We start from the raw sequence: 19,194 nt of genomic DNA, 5'->3' as shown, positions 1-19,194 counted from the left end.
CCCCCCCCCCCCCCCATCCCCTTGCCCCAGTGCCCTGATCCCCCTCCTGCACTCAGAACCCCTCAGCCCCAGCCTGGAGCCCCTTCCTGCACCCCAAATCCCTCATCGCCAGCCCCACACTCCCAGCTGGAGCCCTCACCCCCCCACCACCACCACAATGCCCTGCCCCAGCCCGGAGCCCCCTCCTGCACCCTGAACCCCTCATTTCTGGCCCCACCCTGGAACCTACACCTCAGAGCCCATACCCCCCCTCCTACACCCCAACCCCCTGCCTCAGCCTGGAGCCTCCTCCCATACTCTGAACCCTTCGGCCCCACCCCTCAGCACCCTCCCACACCCTGACTCCCTGAGTCAGCCCAGTGAAAATGAGCGGGTGAGTGAGGGTGGGGAGAGTAAGCGACGGGGGGGGGGAGGGGGGTATGGCGTTAGTGGTGGCGGGGCCTCATTGGAGGGGAGGCGCCTCATTGGAGGGGACTGGCAGGGGTCAGGGCAAGGGTGTTCGGTTTTGTGCGAGTAGAAAGTTGGTTATGTTGAGCCTTACTATGGGTTGTTCAGTAAAATTGTTGAAAGAAAGCACAAATCAGATTCAAAGAAATATAAACAGAGTTTGTTGGAGCTAAAACAGCTGCTAAATAGGTGGTTTCAAGGCTTCTGGTGAGATTATAGATTTGTTACAGCAACAGACTCAAACCTTTCTATGGGGACAAACATATTCACATATGAACCATTTGGAAATGTGACAATGGACAAGGCTTCGATTTCTTTGGACTTTTCTCAGGAGCACTGGGCAACTTACACAGCTCAGCATGACAGCAATCCTTTTAGTCTGACAAAGACTGGAGTAACATCATAATCACCACCACCACCACATTATCCAGCCAGGGGGGACTGATTTAAATCAGCAATTTTAATCATTTAAACCAGCAAGCAGGTAACCATGATTTAAATCTTTGATTTTAATAATGTTTTGTATTTATACTGTTTAGTTATTGATTCTCATTAGTTATAATAATATAAAATATAAATAAATAAAATGGAGATATACCTATCTCATAGAACTGGAAGGGACCCCAAACGGTCATTGAGTCCAGCTCCCTGCCTTCACTAGCAGGACCAAGTACTGATTTTGCCCCAGATCCCTAAGTGGCCCCCTCAAGGATTGAACTCACAACCCTGGGTTTAGCAGTCCAATGCTCAAACCACTGAGCTATCCCTCCCCCCATTTTTTTATTTTCTATTTTTTTAAGCAAAAACAAATTTTGCATTTTAATGGTAACCATTAAAAAAATGTTATTTTCAAATAACATTAATTTTGGTGCTTTTTTTTTGTGCTAGTCACGAGGATACAATATATCTATACACATTATTTAATCAGTTACATAGCTTAACTTTCATTTATTTACATTCTTAATTTTTACATTTTTTAAATTATGTTAGGAAATACATCATTTACCATTTTCTATTTATTAAATGATTAACGTTTTACCTGTGATTTGTGTCAAGCTCAGTTTGGGTGGCAATTCAAATTCAATGGAAAAATGCACAAAAACCAGCATTTTAATTTTTTTAACAAAATAAAATTACCTTTGGATATATACAAAAAAAATTTTTTTTATTTTTTTTTAAGCAAAAACAAGTTTTGCATTTAAAATTAGGTGATTTATTAAACAAAGGAAGTATTATTTGTAGTGAGTGAAATGAACTGATTGTTTTTGGTCACCACGTTCTTCAAGATGTTAGAACTAGATGATCTCATTCTCTTCCACCTAGTTTTATTCATAGATTGGAAGAGGAAAACATGCTTTCCTGCTTTTTCTATTCCCAATTGGTTTCTTAATTTTTAATCAACTAGTCATTGAACTGAACTAGCTGAATAAACTGAATGAAGAAAATATTTTCTCTTCACCTTCAGAAGAGGCTACTGCTATCCAAAGCTGCTTTAGCACTTCAACAAACTCTGGTTCCAGGGGCTTAGCCAGTGACTTCCTGTAGTTCAGTGGTTGAACCCTCTTTAAAACTTGGTAGCAATCATGTATTACTTAATACTATTTTTTGTATTTAATTTAAATTATTTTAATTTATCAAATTATGCTTTGATATAGGTTGTCAGTTTTAAATTTTATTTTAAATAGATTTAATTAGTTTTAACAAATAAACCTGTATGATTTAAATAAAAAATAATCAATTTTTATCCACTCTATCACCAGCACTGGCATCCCCACCCCCACACATGGAGGTTTGGGGATTTATCATCACATCATTGGGCCTTCTATTTCCTAGATATTCTGACAAGACCACACAAGAAGGGGAAACTGGATAACATCACCATTTCTCTAGCTATAGCCTGAATAATTGTTGCAAAGAGTCACATCTCAGAACTTTGCTGTGACCAGTTCAATGAGCTAACAGCAATTCTTGCCTGCCAACAGTGCCTAATTGGGCCACGGGCCATGTGCCTATGATCTTCCTGTAACTGAAATGCAAGCACTAAGAATAGAAGTTGCATTTTCCTATCTGTTGCTATTCTTTTCTCTCTTCTCCTTTGTGTTTTTGACATGTTTGTCTTAAAAAGAAACAGCATCAATGACAAAATACCAGAGATACCACCTGAGATGGATTCTTTCCTCAACAAGGATCCCTGATGCCATTTAAGAGACGTTTAAGCAAGAGTTTCCCTTAAAAGGTGCTATGACAATGGGAGAGGTGAAAGAGGGAGAATAAGAAAGCTTGTTAAAATGAAGAATTTAATTATGTTTCAATTTTTCAACTCTGACAAGTTTTAATGGTTTTCCCCTTGGCCTATTTCTAATTGATAGCTCTTTTCTTTTCCAATTTCAGCCACATGGAGAGGCTTCTATTGGTGACAGAAATTTTATTGAGAATTTCTTGCTTGGCAATGGAACACCAAGCAAAATAAAGTCCCTGGCAATAAAACCCAAACTCAAATTACTATTAATATGATGACAATAAACAGGCAGCAACAAACAGTAAAGCTTAAAAAACAGATTCATAGATTTTTAAGGCTCGAAGGGGGACCATTAGATCATCTTGTCTGACCTCCTGTATAACACAGGCCATAAAGCAACCTAATAACTATTTAGGATTCTTATGAGACAGGAACTAGGTAAAGAATCAGAATGGAGAGCTCGGAACGTTGATGATGGTCATTCTACATCCTGATAGCACTTCTCCAGTGAATGGGTCATGGCTACGATGAGGGCAAGAAAATAATTGATCATGAATACAGAATAGACACAAGCTTATCTCTTTCCCCAACAAAAGTTGGTCCAGTAAAATATATTACCTCACCCATCTTGACGCTCTACAAATCAATTATTTTATCTTAGTGGAATTTGGACAGCACGTTTACCTGATCTGTGCTCCCAAGTTATAACTCTTGGTGTGAATTTCCTACACATTGCTAAAGACTGGAAATTTCCTGAAGCAGCAGACAAGAGAGAGAGTGTCATTAAAACCTTACCAGCTTGTTTAGCATCATTAGGTTTAATGCAGCGAATGTATGATGGCTCCTTGGACATCAGAATTTCCATTAGTTTGGACAGACTGTTCTTAAACTGAGTTGCTGCCTAGAAGAAAGAAGAAAGACTCAGATATGAAGTGATTGATTATGACTAGTTTTTGTGACACTGCACCACACGCATAAGGCTAAGAACAAGCTTTTCAGTATCAAAGCTTTAAACATCATGGAAGACCTATTTTACACCACAATGTTAGAGAGAAGGGGACATTATCTTCAGTAATTGGAAATGACTATGCTTCAGTCCAACTCTTGTGTTCTTACCGTTTCAGGTCTCTTTTTATCCGTCAACTCAGTCCTCTCAAAACAATGATTTATGATGGGATTCTCCGAGTTGCACATGGTCTAGAAAGAAACAGCAGAGGACAAATGCATGAAAAATTTTAAAGGCAGACTGCACAAAGTACTAGAATGTGTATTTTTGGGAGTTGGCAGGGGAACAGATGAGACCCAGTTTGTCTTTTCTATCTCTGATTTCTATGATAAACACCAAAGATAAAACAAACTCTGAGACCTCAGGGTTTTTTTTGCATAGTGTAGCCATGTAGACAATGCATCCTGAAGACTGAAAGGTCCAAGACAGAGATGATACCTTCACAGCCCTCTCCATTCTCAACTTGATACTTTACAATGCTCCACAAAACAGGCAGATCTCGATCGACACTCACCTCCTTCAGGTTCCGAAATAGAAGGTCATTATTTTTATCCAGAAAACCTAGAGAAAAACAAACAACTCAATCTGCTGTGGCTGTTTCATGGGAAGTCCTCCTCAATAAGGCAGGACCTTGAGCTGGAAAAGTAATTTGATTAATCAAATTACATATTTAGATATTGTATGAATGTATTAATCTGAACGGCAGGAGATAGGAGGAGAAAAAGGAAGTGTAACTGTCTGAAGTGGGAGAAAATGGGGACGGGAAGTGACCCTGGTGTCAGGCAATGGTGTAGTTATTGTGTAACATTTACCTGTGACACTGTAGGTGACCTCTCCAGCATAGTGCAAGAGACGGAACTCTTCTCGCCCTAGAGACTTCCGAGTCTTCTGGTCAGCCAGCTTATGTCTGGGGAGAAAGCAAAAAGGCTTAATGAGGAGAAGATACTAGCCTCAAATAGGATTCATTTACAAGTACTACTGATGCTAAGTACAGAACCATCACAGCTCTTGGCAGAGGGATGGGACCAAAGGAAAACAGGTAATCTGACACTGTGTTTCTCTCTAGGAACAGCAATACTAAGGTAAATGGGAGCCACAGACCAGCAACTATCACTCCAGTCCCAGAAAAATATTTGGACTTGTTCCAAAGGGATAAGTGATTAACTTTTTAGAAGAAAGCGGGTCAACTCTGTGTGCATGTGAAATCGCACTGGAGACAGCAGGCCAGAGACCTGAAGGTTTCTGGCAACAGAGATTAAGTTATCAGGGAACCCACTCTGGGAGGTTGTCACAAGGATGATGCCATTCAGACCTTGAATTGAGAATATGAAAAGGTTCAGGGATGACTGAAAAGACCTGGTTTATTGATGTTGCAGTTTTTAAAATTACCATTCTAAAAATTTTAAGCACGGGTTAGACAAACACTTGTCATGAATGCAGGGGACTGGACTAGATGACCTCTCAAGGTTCCTTCCACTCCTATGATTCTATGAAATGGAGATAAAGCAATCTGAAGGGCAAAATTAGGGACTGAAAACCCACTAAATTTGTGTGGAGGCCGTAGAGATACTTTATTAGAGTCAAAGAAGGGGCAATAATCCCAGAATGTCAACTAGAAAGCAGAAAGCCATGGTGAATGGTGCTATATATAAAAAAAACTAAGAAAGATTACAATAGCAGCAGCATTGTTTAAATCTCACTAAAAATCATACATTTCCAGTCCATGCTCTACTTATTCCTAATTTGGACTCTTGCAAGAGTTTTCTGGCTGATCTTCCTGAATTGTTTCTCTGGTTTGCAAACTATTTAACATTCAGCAGTTTGTCTGGATATTTATGCTCTCCTGACTCCTGTGTTAAAACTTTATTTAGTGATTGCATTGGCTATTTTTGAAATAGAGGATTAAGTTAAAAACTTCTTTAAAGTTCTTCAGATTTCTTGTTATCTGAGGGACCTAACAATTACCTTTAGTGTCTGATTTCTCTTGTACCTACTCTGTTTTTGTAGGCCTCTCTCCTGTATGAAATGTGTACTGATGATTGTCTTAGTTCTTTCTACATTTCTGTGTTATAAGTAATTTTATTTCTTGTATTTGTTTACTGTATTTATGCTGCTTGTTTTTATTGTTGTGTTATAAAGGGAAAGAACAAGTTGAAGACTATTTAGATAAGTTAGATCTATTCAAGTTGGCAGGGCCTGATGAAGTATGTAGGGTACTTAAGGAACTACCTGAATCAATCTCAGAACAGTTAGTGATTATCATCGAGACCTCATGAAGGATGGGTGAGGTCCCAGAGAAGTTCAGAGGTGCCTATCTTCAAAACGGAGAACAAAGAGGAACAGGGAATTATAGCCCAGTCAGCCTAACTTCAATACCTGGAAAGATACTGGAACACATTATTAAACAATCAATTTATAAGCACTTAGAGGATAATAGGGTGATAAGTAATAGCCAACGTGGATTTCTCAAGGAGAAATCATGCTAATCAATCTAATTTTCTTCTTTGACAGGATTTCTGGCCTAGTGCATAGAGGAGAAGCTGTAGTTGTAACATATTTTGATTTTAGCAAGGCTTCTGACAGCTGCACATGACATTCTCATAAGCAAACTAGGGAAATAAGTTTAGATGAAATTACTATAAGGTGGTTGCACAACTGGTTGAAAGACTGTTTTCAAAGAGTAGTTATCAATAGCTCTTTGTCAAACTCAGAGGATGTATCTAGTGAGGTCCCACAGGAGTCTGTCCTTGGTATGGAACTATTCAACATTTTCAATAATGATTCATTAATGATTTGGATATAGAGTATGCTTATAAAATTTCTGGATGACCCCAAACTGGGAGTGGTTAGCTCTTTGGAGGACAGGATTAGAATTAAAAACTAATACAAAATGGGGAATAACTGGGCAGGTAGTGGTACTGATGAAAACAATGAAAAGGTTACTCACCTGGTGCAGCAACTGTGGTTCTTTGAGATGTGTGTCCCTATGGGTGATCCACTTCAGGTGTACATGTGCCTCTTGAGCCTTTGATTGGAGATTTTCCATTAGCAGTGTCCATTCGGCCTGCACATGCGCTCTATATAATCTTATGCCATGCTGCAACAGTATATAGTGCTGCACGGGCGAAATGCCCTCAGTTCCTTCTCTATCTGAATGTCCAACAAAAACAGTCTAAAGCAGAGGGGATAGTGAAGCACCCATCGGGGGACACATCTCAAAGAGCCACAGTTACTACACAAGGTGAGTAACCTTTTCTTCTTCTTGAGTAGCATCCCTATGGGTGCTTCACTTCAGGTGATTCCTGAACAGTATACTCACAAGGAGGGAGCTTCGGAATCAAGTCCAAGACTGAAGACAGTACAGCGGAATCAAGTGCTGCATCAGATCTGACAGCATGGACCAAGGCATAGTGTTTAGAAAGAACCCACTGAAGTCATATAGCAGCTCTGGATATCTCACACACTGGAATGTTTTTGAATAATGCTGAAGAAGTTGCTTGTGATCTGGTAAAGTGTGCTATAATCCTCTGGGGAGGCAAACCACTGGCAGCACCACAGCAAGAAATAATACACTCAGAGATCCATCTCAACAGTCTCTGTGAAGAGATCATGGACCCCTTTGATCTATCTACAATGGAGACAGAATCTAGGTGATATCCAAAACTGTTTGGTCTTGTCCAGCTAAAAGGCCAATGCCCATCGTACATCAACATATGAAGGGAAGTCTCCCACTGAGATTTATGTGGTTCAGGAAAAAATACTGGTAGATGAATAGACTAAGATGTAAATTTGACAGCAACCTAGATGAGAACTTTGGGTGCCGTCATAGGGAGACCTTGTCCTTGAAAAATATTGTGAGCGGGAGATCTGCGATCAAGACTCCAATCCTGTGGGCTGGTGTGATACCTACTAGAAAGGATGTCTTAATAGATAAGTGAGGCAAGGAGCAAGCTGCCACAGGTTCAAACGGAGGTCTGATAAGGTATCTAAGTACCAGATTGAGATCCCATGTCAGAGTAGGATCCTTAACCTGGGAATAAAGATTCCCCAGACCCTTAATAAACCTCAAGAACAGAGGGGGAGCAAAAATAGAAAACCTCTCTAGTGGGGAATGAAATGCTGGTATTGTGGTGAGATTAACAGAGATAATTGATAAAACCAAATTTTTAAATCCAAGATGGCTGAGAACAAAGAAGATTCAAGCACAAGGTAGTGACGGCGACACTAGTGGTTGAACATTTTCCATATCTGAAGGTAAGTAATATGAGTTGACTCCCTTCTACAGTTTAGTAATACTCGTCGTACTGCTGTTGAGCAGGTGGATTCTAATCCCATGAGCCATCTAGGAGCCATGCTTGGAGACAGAGGACCTCTAGGTTGGGGTGAAGCACGACTCACATCCTGGGAGAGAAGATGAAGAATGGTCAGAAGCTTGAGCACCAGTTGGACATAGAGGTGAAGCAGGTAAGGCGAACAACCTTGCCTTGGCCAGGTCAATATTACGTGGATAACCGTGGCCATGTCCTTGCCTGATCTTGTTCATCACTCTTAGAATTAGTGGTGTCGGAAGGAATGCATAGAACAGGCCCTTTGTCCAAGGAAGCAGAAAGGCGTCTTCCAAAGAGAGGTGACCAAGGTCTCGTCTTGTGCAGAATTAGGGGCACTTCCTGTTGCTGAATGTAGTGAATAGTTTCCGTGGAAGTCCCACAACTGGAATATCCCATGAAGAATTTGAGAGTCCAACTCCCATTCATAGTATGGTGAGAAGCACCTCCTGAGCACATTGGCTGTGACCTTCTGGACTACAGGAAGGTAAATGGCTGAGATCTAAATCTGATGGCCTACACATGAGTTCCATAACTTTATAGCTTCAGCAAACAGGGAAGCGGTCTTGCTCCTCTCTGTTTGATGATACAGAACATGGAAGCCGCATTGTCCATAATGATTCTGACTGATTTGATCTTGATGAGGGGTAGGAACTGAAAGCAGTCATTTCTGACTGCCCTGAGTTATAACAAGTTGATATGGAGGCTGGTTTCCTGAGGTGACCATACTGCCGAATTGTGAGTGTGCTGAGGTGTGCTCCTGACCCTAACAGTAATGTGCCCATTGTCGTAGTTAGAGCTGGGCAGAAGAAAGGGACGCCCAGGCAGACATTAAATTGATCTTTCCACCAATACAAGGAGTTCCCGGTCAGTTGGGAAGTTTTCCCTAAGATTTAATCTAAATATGCTATGCTGTAGTTTGAACCCATTGCCTCTTGTCCTGCCCTGTGTAGCTCGAGAGAACAATTTTTCTCCATCCTTTTTTATGGCAGCCTTTCAAGTATTTGAAGACTGCTATCATGTCTCCCTCCTCCCCTCTTTTCCAAACTAAACATATGGCTTGTATTCAGTCCCTTTGATCATCTTTATTGCTTGCCTCAGGATGTAGAGAAACTGGAAAGGATCCATTCTATACAGCGTGACAAAGTTCCTCCTCTATCTTGGTGGGTCCTGCGCTTATTGGTGGATTTTCTTGCCTCAGAGATTCACCATGTGGGTTGGGGAACAGCCCAGAGACCTTCCCCTCTGGAAGAACCCACAGTCCAGGTCAATTGGGAGGTTTGGGGGGAACCCGGGCCTGCCCTCTACTCCGGGTTCCAGCCCAGGGCCCTGTGGACTGCAGCTGTCTATAGTGCCTCCTGTAACAGCTGCATGACAGCTACAACTCCCTGGGCTACTTCCCCATGGCCTCCTCCAAACACCTTCCTTATTCTCACCACAGGACCTTCCTCCTGGTGTCTGATAACGCTTGTGCTCCTCAGTCCTCCAGCAGTACACCCTCTCACTCTCAGCTCCTTGCGCCTCTTGCTCCCAGCTCCTCACACTCGCACCACAAACTGAAGTGAGCTCCTTTTAAAACCCAGGTGCCCTGATTAGCCTGCCTTAATTGATTCTAGCAGCTTCTTCTTAATTGGCTCCAGGTGTCCTAATTAGGCTGCCTGCCTTAACTGGTTCTAGCAGGTTCCTGATTACTCTAGTGCAGCCCCTGCTCTGGTCACTCAGGGAACAGAAAACTACTCATCCAGTGACCAGTATATTTGCCCTGTACCAGACTCCTGTACCCCACTGGTCTGGGTCTGTCACAACAGTGATGACCAAACTGGACACAGTACTCCAGCTGAGGCCTAACCAGCACTGAGTAGAGCGATACTATCACCTCCAGTGACTTGCATTTGCTTTTTTGTAACAGCATCACATTGTTGACTCATGTTGAGCTTGTGATCCACCACAACTCCCAGATCCTTCTTAGTAGTGCTGCTGCCGCCAAGCCAGTTATCCCCCATTCTGTATTTGTGCATTTGGTTTTTCCTTCCCTAAGTGTAGCACCTTACATTTGTCTTTGTTGAATTTCATTTTGCTATCTGTAGCCCAGTTCTCCAAATTTATCAAGATCCCTTTGATTTTTAGTTCTATCCTCCAAAGTGTTTGCAATCCTTCCACCCCCAAGCTTTTTGTCATCTGTCAATTTGATCAGTAGCATAATGATTCCTGCATCCAGGTCATTAATAAAGATGTTAAACAACACTGGACCCAGAACAGATCCCTGTGGAACCCCACTTGAGACGTCCTTCTAATGTGACATCATTAATAGTTATTCTTTGTGGTTGTTTAACCACTTATGTATCCACTTAATGGTAGCTCTACTGAAAAAATGGTTATTCACCTTCTCGTAACTGTTTTTCTTCGAGATGTATTGTTCATGTCCATTCCAATCAGGTGTTTACGTGCTGCGTGCACGACAGCCAGAAGATTTTTCCCCTAGCAGTATCTGTAGGATTGGCCTGGGCACCCAATATAGGGCCCTGCCGACATGACCCCCACTAAGTTCCTTCTTGCCAGCTACTCCGACAGAGGGGTAAGAGGGAGGGTATTGGAATGGACATGAATACCACATTTCAAAGAACAACAGTTACGAGAAGGTGAGTAACCATTTTTTCTTCTTCGAGTGCTTGTTCATGTTAATTCCAATCAGGTGACTCCCAAGCCCAAGTTCAGGAGGCGGGGTCGGAGCTGTACACTGATTGGAGCACCACTCTACCAAAGGCCGCGTCATCTCGGGCCTGCTGGATGATTGCACAGTGTGCAATGAAACTGTGTATGGAGGATCACGTCACTGCTCTGCAAATGTCCTGGTTAGGAATCTGCGCCAGGAACGCCATTGAAGAGGCCTGAGCCCTGGTGGAGTGTGCAGTGATCGGAGGAGTTTTTGGGAGAGGGCCCCGGTAGCCCTGCTGCTCATGCTGGCTAGCAGCATCCACTACCAGAGAGTCCAGCTGGGGACGGGTGTACAAATGTTCATACCACGTGAGGGAACAAAGTATCTCCGCTTGTATCTCTTGGCGGTTGGCAACAGCGAGGACGGGGTCTGCCACGGTGTCTTTGTGGCATTGTTAATTGTTTTGATCAGCAGCAGCGCGATTTGGGATGGCCCAGGAGGGAAGAAATTATCGACCACTGGACTGGCTTCCTCCACCACCTCCTCTATTTTGATATTTAGGTTCTGGGCCACCTGTCTCAGGAGCTGCTGAAGGACCCTAGTGTCCTCTAAGACCAGAGTGGTCGAGGTACCCGCCGACCTTAGGATGAGAAGGTATCCAGTACTGGGATCTGTTCACTGCCCTCGGCCCCACCTGGGGTCCTGTGGGGTAAGGGGCGCCGGCACTGCGGTTGGCGTCGAGGTCGGTGTTGCTGCCGGTGCCGAGATCGATGCCGGGTTCGGTGTCACGGTTGGTGCTGTGGTTGGCACCTCACTCGGAGCCGGAATTGGTGCTGGTATCAGTGCCGCAGACGCTGCCGGGATCAGTGCCGCAAACGACTCTGGGATGGGGGCCACAGCTGACGCTGGGATCGGAGTCGCAGCCATGGTCGATGGCGGAATCGGTGCTGTGAACGGTGCTGAGGACAATGCGGCAGCCAGTGCTGTTGTCGGTGTGCCCGAGACTGAGGCCACTGACGCCAATCTGGAACCCTGGCTTTGATGAGAGGCCCAAGGTGTCCAGAAGGGCCACTGAGGAGCCTGCCACTGGCCCTGCCAGGGTGCCAGGTAGGGATGTCAATCATGGCGGGAGCAGGATCTTCTGCTCCTATTAGAACATGAGGACTTCACCTCCAAGGTCTCCGATTGTGATGACCAGGGGAGGAGTGGAGCCTCGGTGCTGGGGATCGGTGCCAGCTGGGGACTGGAACAGCTCCCCTACAGAGACCCCAGTGCCGGCAGTCAATGCAATGGGGATGGCCTTATGGCAGACATCATCCCTGGCTTGCCTACAGAATGTACTGGGCCTGGGATTGGTGCCGGCGACCTCCCCCTCCTAGGATGTGAGGGCAGCGCCCTGAGTGCCAACAGGTCCGCTGCTGAATCGAACGTTTCCAGTGTGGAAGGCAGCTGTATGTCCTTGCGTTGGCGGCCTGGTGAGTGGCGCGGGTCCGGACTCGACTGCACCCCTCCTGGGGCAGGAGTCAACGGGAGCTGATTGAGCACCCGATGGGGGTTTGCTGGTTAAATGGTTCTTAGACCTAGCTGGGGAGCACCCTCTATCTCCCTTTTTCTTCTGATGAGGCACTGGGGAGTGAGAGCGGTGCCTCACCAATGCCTGCCCGTGGGCGGAGCCGGGGGGTGCCGAGGGTCTCTGAGTCCTTCCTCGGCACCGGTTCTCTCGGAGGTGCTGCTCTCTGTCCTTAAGGGTCCTGGGGCGAAAACCCTTATAGATTTTGCAGCAGTCTCTGAGATGCCCCGCGCCCAGACACTTAAGGCATGACAAGTGCGGATTACTTCTTGGCATAAATCTGCCACAGTCCGATCACAGTTTAAAGCCCGGGGACTGAGGCATACCCCGGTGCCAGAGAAAAGTGTCGGGGAGAAAGACCTCTCCCCCCCAAGGAAACTTGTAAGAAAACCTACACTAACTATAAAACTACTATGCTGCTAAATCTAACTATGTACATGAGGACAGAGATACTGCAAAGCACGCGCTTGTCGAAGCAAGGGAGTTCCAGCTAGCCGTCACAAGAAGGAACTGAGTGGGGGTCGGGTCAGCAGGGCCCGACTCCAGGGTGGCACCCAGGCCGACCCTCTGGATACTGCTAGGGGAAAAATCTTCCGGCTGACATGCACACAGCGCGCGTGCACCTGATTGGAATTGACATGAACAAGCACTCAAAGAAGAACCTGTATTTCTCCAGTTTACTTATAAGAACGTCATGTAGGACTGTGTCAAAAGCCTTGCTGAAGTTCACTTGTACTATGTGCACCGCATTCCCTCTATCCATCAAACCAATTACCTTGGCAAAGAATGAAATCAAGCTTGCTTGGCATGATTTGTTCTTAGCAAATTTATGCTGTCTGCTAGTGATCACCCCTTCATCCTCCATATATTTGCAAATTGAATGTTTTATATATTGCTCTAGTAGCTTCCCAGGTATTGAGGGGAGGCTGACTGGTCTATAGTTCCCTGGCTCCTCCTTTTTCCCCTTTTTAAAGATGGGCACGACATTAGCTTTCTTCAGCCCTCCAGGACTTCTACTGTCATCCATGAGATTGTAAATATTATTGCCAGTGGCTCTGAGATTTCTTCAGCTAATTCCTTCAGCACCCTGGGATAAATAGCATCAGGCCTTGATGACTTGAATTCATTCAATTTAGACAGAAGATCTCTGATGTGTTTTTTTTACTTATCCTGATCTGTGTCCCTTTCCTTTTATTGTCTCTGATAACTTCGTTAGTCATCCGGTCACGTTATTTTTTGTGTGTGAAGACTGAAGCAAAGTAGGCACTGAGCAACTCCGCCTTATCATCATCTTTGGTTACCAGCTCACCTTCTCCATTAAGCAGCAGACCCACACCATCCCTGATCTTTCTTTTTTGTCTGATATTTGTAAAAGCCCTTCTTGTTATCTCTCACATTTCTTGCCAGTTGCAACTCATTCCTTGCCTTGGTTTTCCTGATTTTGTTCCCACACGCTCATGCTCTTCTCATGTCCACTTCCTTAGTGACATTCCCCTCCTTCCATTTCCTATATGTATCTGTTTGGGTTTTTAGATATCTAAAAGCTCTTATCTTTTCTCTGCATAGGAATTACTTGATGCTGAACTTCTAGTATTACATCTTTTAGGAACTGCCAACCCCCTTCAATTCCTTTTCTTCCTAATTGGTCTCTCTCTGGAGCCATGCCTACTATTTCTCAGAGTTGGTTGAAGTCTGCCTTTTTGAAGTCCAGTGTCCTTGTTTTGTTGTTCACATGTCCTCCTTTCCTTAGGATCTTGAATCCTATCAGATTATGGTCACTTCCTCCCAAGTTCCCAACCACCTTCGTGTTTGCAACTAATTCATCCCTGTTGGTCAAAACCAGATCCAAAATGGATGACCTCCTAGTTGTTTCCTCAACTTTCTGATATCCCCTACACATACTAAGAACTTACAGGATATATCCTGTAAGTATGGCCTACATTCTTTCTTCCCAGTTTTATACATTTACCCATATTAAAACACATATTGTTTGCTTGCACCCAGTTTACCAAGTGATCTAGATCATTCTGAATCAGTGACCTGCCCTCTTCTTTATTTACCACTCCCCCAATTTTTGTGTCATCTGCAAACTCAGTGATGATTTTATGTTTTCTTCCAAATAATTGATAAAGATATTAAATAATATTGGGCCAAGATTCGATCCCTGCAGGACACCACTAGAAACAGACATGCTTCATTACAATTCCCTGTTGACAGTTACATTTTGAGACTTATCAGCTAACCAGTTTTTAATTTATTTAATGTGTGCCATGGTAATTTAATATCACTCTATTTTTTAATCAAAATGTCACACTGCACCAACTCAAAAGCTGTACAGAAGTCTAAGTATATTACATCAACACTATTACTTTTATCAATCAAACTTGTAATCTCATCAAGAAAAGATATCAAGGTAGTTTGACAAGATCTATTTTCCATTAATCCATGTTGATTTGCATTAATTCATTACCTCTCTTTAGTTCATTATTAATTGAGTCCCGTGTCAATCACTCCATTATCTTGCCTGGGAGCAATGTCAGACCAACAGGACTATAATTACCCGGGTCACCCAGTTGATCCTTTTTAAAAATTGGACCAACATTAGCTATCTTCCAGTATTCTGGAACTTAACCAGACATATAGAAAACCAATATTAATGGTCCAGTGAACTCCTACGCTACCTCTTTTAAAACTCTTGATGCAAGTCATCTGGACCATCTGATTTTAAAACGTCTGACTTTAATAGCTTCTGTTTAACATCCTCCCGAAATACTAGTGGAATGGAAAGATTTTTATCATCACCGTGTGACGAGATCGCATCAGTTGTTTTTTGCCCCAAATACAGAAAAGAAATATTTATTGAACATTTCTGCCTTTTCTGCATTATTGATAGTTCTACTACTTCCATCTAGTAAAGGACCAATATCATTGTCAGAATTTAAAAACACCTTCTTATTGTTCTTTATTATGCTGGCATGTGTTCTCCTTGTGTCCCTTGGCTTCCCTTATCAATAGTCTACAATTCTTAATTTCTGATTTATAGTCATTACTATCAACTGTGTGCGCATGCGCTTGTGTGTGCGCATTTACAGCTACCCTCACTTCCCCTCTAATCCAGGTTCTATTTTTAACCAGCATAGCCTTCTTCCTTGATCATGGGATTGTGGTTTTTGGGCATCTAGAAAGGTGTTAAATTATTCTCAATTATCATTCATATTTTCCTGATTAAATTCTTCCTCCTAGTTGATTTGGTCCATAATTGTTTTCAGCTTTGTGAAATAGTCTAGATAATACTTAGTCCTGCCTCAGTGCAGGGGACTGGACTAGGTGACCTACTGAATTGCCTTTCAGTCCTACATTTCTATTATTCTATTATCACCTTTGGCTGTATTAGTCTTCCAACAGATATCAAGGAAACTAAAATCCCCCATTAATACTAGCTCATGTGTGTTAGCTAATCTTGTTACCTATTTGAAGAATATCAGAGGGGTAGCCGTGTTAGTCTGTATCCACAAAAACAATGAGGAGTCCGGTGGCACCTTAAAGACTAACAGATTTATTTGGGCATAAGCTTCCATGGGTAAAAAACCCACTTCTTCAGATGCATGGAGTGAAAATTACAGATGCCGGCATAAATATACTGGTACAAGAAGAGAAGAGAATGTGGCAGTAAATTTATGCCGGCATTTGTCATTTTCACTCCATGCATCTGAAGAAGTGGGTTTTTTACCCACGAAAGCTTATGCCCAAAAAAATCTGTTAGTCTTTAAGGTGCCACCGGACTCCTCGTTATTTGAAGAATGTCTCATCCACTTCCTCTTCTTGATTTGGTGGTCTACAACAGACTTCCACCATAACATCACTACTATTCTTTTCTCTTTTTAGCCTCATTTTTGTTAGTTATACCCACTTATTCTGTTGTCTTAACTGAGGTTATGTCTACACTACCATGGTAAATTGACCTACACTACGCAACTCCAGCTACATGAATAACGTACCTAGAGTCGACATACCTTAGGTCAAGTTACCACAGGGTCTACACCGCAGGGGGTCAACGGCAGAAACTCTCCCGTTGACTTACCTTACTCTTCTTGTCGGGGGTAGAGTACAGGGGTCGACTGGAGAGCGATCTGCTGTTGATTTGGTGGGTCTTCACTAGACCCGCTAAATCGACCGCTGGTGGATCAATCTCAGAGAGTCAATCCCAGCTGTAGTGTAGTCCTAGCCTTAGAATCTAAGCTCTTTGGGACAGCAAGTATCTTTTGCTTTTATGCACTTCCCAGCACAATGGGGCCCCACTATGACTGGGACCTCTGGGTGCTACTGTAATACAAATACAGTAATAGGTACAGCAGAGACTGGGTATATTTAAAACTCATTAGCTTTATTCTGTATTTTGTCCCTCCTCATAAAGACAAAACTAGCAACAGCTACTTGAACACTCACGTGAGAAAATGAGGATGATTCTTCACCGTTTCCTCCAGCTTCTCCAAAAATGTCATGTCTGTGGCATCCCCAGGTCTCAGACACTCCTCATCCTGTAAAGCGGGGAATCAACAAACACAGCAATACAACAAAATGCACATGTTCAACATTTCCTTCTACACATGTCAGTATGCAAGCCAGATCCACCCTCATCTCACTAAAATGGTGCCCTCAATTTGGTTTCTCTAGAAGGTTTTTGTCTTGTACTAGAGAGGCTGCCTAATTCACTCACATAATAAAGAACTGCTGTGTTGAAAAGGAGAATTTTTTTCTTCTTGGAGACTAGTTAGACTTTTAGATGCTTTCCGGCCAGCAGATGAAGACAAGTACACTTTGACTTTTGGTGAGAGGTCGTCTCCCTGTATACAAAGAACTTGCCTGCTCCCACAGTTCAGTTGAGTTTTCAAGAGCAGCACAATTAAAATGTGACCATAAAATGAAATCAGATCAAGCCCTGTAACTCTAATCTATGTACAGAATTGATTCTAAAAAAGAAAGGAATTTAGACTGGGTTAGGAGGCTCAAAGAAAGAAACTGATCAGGTTTGCCCTTCAATTTTCTGTGCTAGTTAAGCAAGAATATATGACATTATTATTTAGAGCTAGTATTACAGCAGTGCCCGTAACTGTAACAAGTGCCCCATTTTGCTGAGTGTTGTAAAAATACACAAAAAGACATGCTTCCTGCTTCATTTACTGACAACCTAAGAATACAAGTGACCTCCAAAGGGAGAAGAGGAAAACAATTAAATATATACAGTTTCTATACACATTTACATTTTGGGGGGTTTTATACATAGATAACACAAGATCTACTTATCCTCAACTGCCACCTAACTTACCTATCACTAGTTGGCTGGTTACTTTGCATTCAGAACAGCAATACAGGAGGGGGTTTAGCATCAAACAACAGCCTGCAAGATGCTCCTACTGAGCCCTGCTTAACTGGCATGAATACATTATTTATAGTGTTTAGAGAATATATCTGCAGCAAAGCCCTGATAGTTGCTTCACAAGTTTGCAGTACAAGATGATGCCACTGAACTAGTAGAGCACGCTAAGGCAGCTCAGAAGTTCTCTAGGATTGAAAATACTGGGTACAAGGATGCTACCTGAAGCAAGCTTGTTGTCTTGTTTGTTTCCTTTCTGGGGATGGAAAATACAGACCCAGTGAACACACATTTACCCTGGGGTCTTCTAAAAAAATGGAGGGTCTTGTCCATTTTAGAATTAAGAAGTTCACCACCCTCAAAGGAAAGGTCCCCAATTGTTATTTGTTCCTCCCTGGGGATTCCCTAGGACTGGAGCCAGGGAGACCACCTCATTGTCACCAATATAGCCATAGTACCAACTGTGGTGTCAGACACATCCAGTGAAGCCTATAGGGAACTGTGGGCTATCAAATGCCCCTCAGTCATGATGGCTCTCAGCTCCTCTCAATGGTCCTGTGGTAGCTTGTCCAGAAACCAAGACAGCTTATCCCAGCTCCAATGGAGAGGAGAGCATGATAATTAGCCACACACACATCTGGTGCCTGACTAATGAGTAAACCTTGCACGAGATAAGGTCTAGTTTCTTTGCATCCGGCTCTTGGAGGTATTTGTTATTTTTGACCTTTCCTTGACAGCAGCTACTACAGACAAATGTGGTACTGGGAGGGAATAAAAGTATTCAAATCCCTTGGAAGGGATATGGTACCTTCTTTCTGCTCACTTGGATGTGACCAGTATCAAGGCTGGTGTATGCCACAGGTCATCTGAGGGCTCCAATGGTCTTTCATTAATTGGCATGGGGAGCCTGTTGGGCAAGGAAGGGTGCAGATATCCAGGAGCTCGTGGGACTTTTGCTGCATTACTTCTAGTGGTATATCCACTATCTCTGCCATGTGTTTAATGAGCTCTTGGAATAATTTAAGACCATCCACTGAGGAAGACATAGAGGGGCTTACTGCCTCATCGGGGGAGGATGAGATCACCGCAGGAACAAGTTGTTCTTCCCCTTGTGGTTGTTGTTCCTCATCATTTTCCTCCTCCTCCTTTCTTTCCAGGATCTGAGGCTTCACTAGTTTGCCTGGCTGGGATGGTCCATATTGTGTCTTTGAAGAGGGGGGGGTCTAACCCTGCAAGGAGCAGATGACGCAGGCTTACACGAATACGGCTGTACACTCCAGTGTGTCCAGTAAGGACAGTGTTGATAGGGATAGAAGTACTGAGGTAGGAGACACGCAGGAGGGTACCAAGATAAATGTTTCCTATGAGTCCAGGTCTTCTCCTACTTTCCTTTGTAGAATCCTCCCTCGAGTGCCTTCCTGGTTCCCAGTATGGTACCCCAGGGGGAAGGCGAGTGGGTGGGAGATGTGTCTAGATGGGGATGAGGAGAAAGAGTACACTTCCTTCAAGCGAGGGACCATTCTATCCAGAGTGCCCTGCATATAAAGGGAGAAGTTGGTACTGGAGATACCTCCCTG

General features: G+C 43.4%; 1 protein-coding gene across 4 annotated transcripts in view; it reads right to left on the bottom strand.

The window, feature by feature from the left end:
- Positions 1 to 19,194, bottom strand: part of MYO1C (myosin IC) — a 111,881-nt gene that overhangs the window by 24,579 nt on the left and 68,108 nt on the right. For all 4 annotated transcript variants that reach the window (XM_024194392.3, XM_024194391.3, XM_024194393.3 and 1 more), the window contains exons 14-18: positions 16,690 to 16,781; positions 4,505 to 4,599; positions 4,207 to 4,253; positions 3,803 to 3,883; positions 3,482 to 3,587 (exon numbers count right to left, since the gene is read on the bottom strand). In XM_024194392.3, the coding sequence (XP_024050160.1) occupies positions 3,482 to 3,587; positions 3,803 to 3,883; positions 4,207 to 4,253; positions 4,505 to 4,599; positions 16,690 to 16,781 (421 nt within the window). The remainder of the gene's footprint in view (positions 1 to 3,481; positions 3,588 to 3,802; positions 3,884 to 4,206; positions 4,254 to 4,504; positions 4,600 to 16,689; positions 16,782 to 19,194) is intronic.

This window comes from Terrapene carolina, unplaced genomic scaffold, assembly GCF_002925995.2.
Source record: "Terrapene carolina triunguis isolate 2854851 unplaced genomic scaffold, T_m_triunguis-2.0 Scaffold231, whole genome shotgun sequence".
Taxonomy (NCBI): Eukaryota; Metazoa; Chordata; order Testudines; family Emydidae; genus Terrapene; species Terrapene triunguis.
The sequence above is the reverse complement of the archived record's forward strand: the minus strand, read 5'-3'. Positions and strand labels throughout refer to the sequence as shown.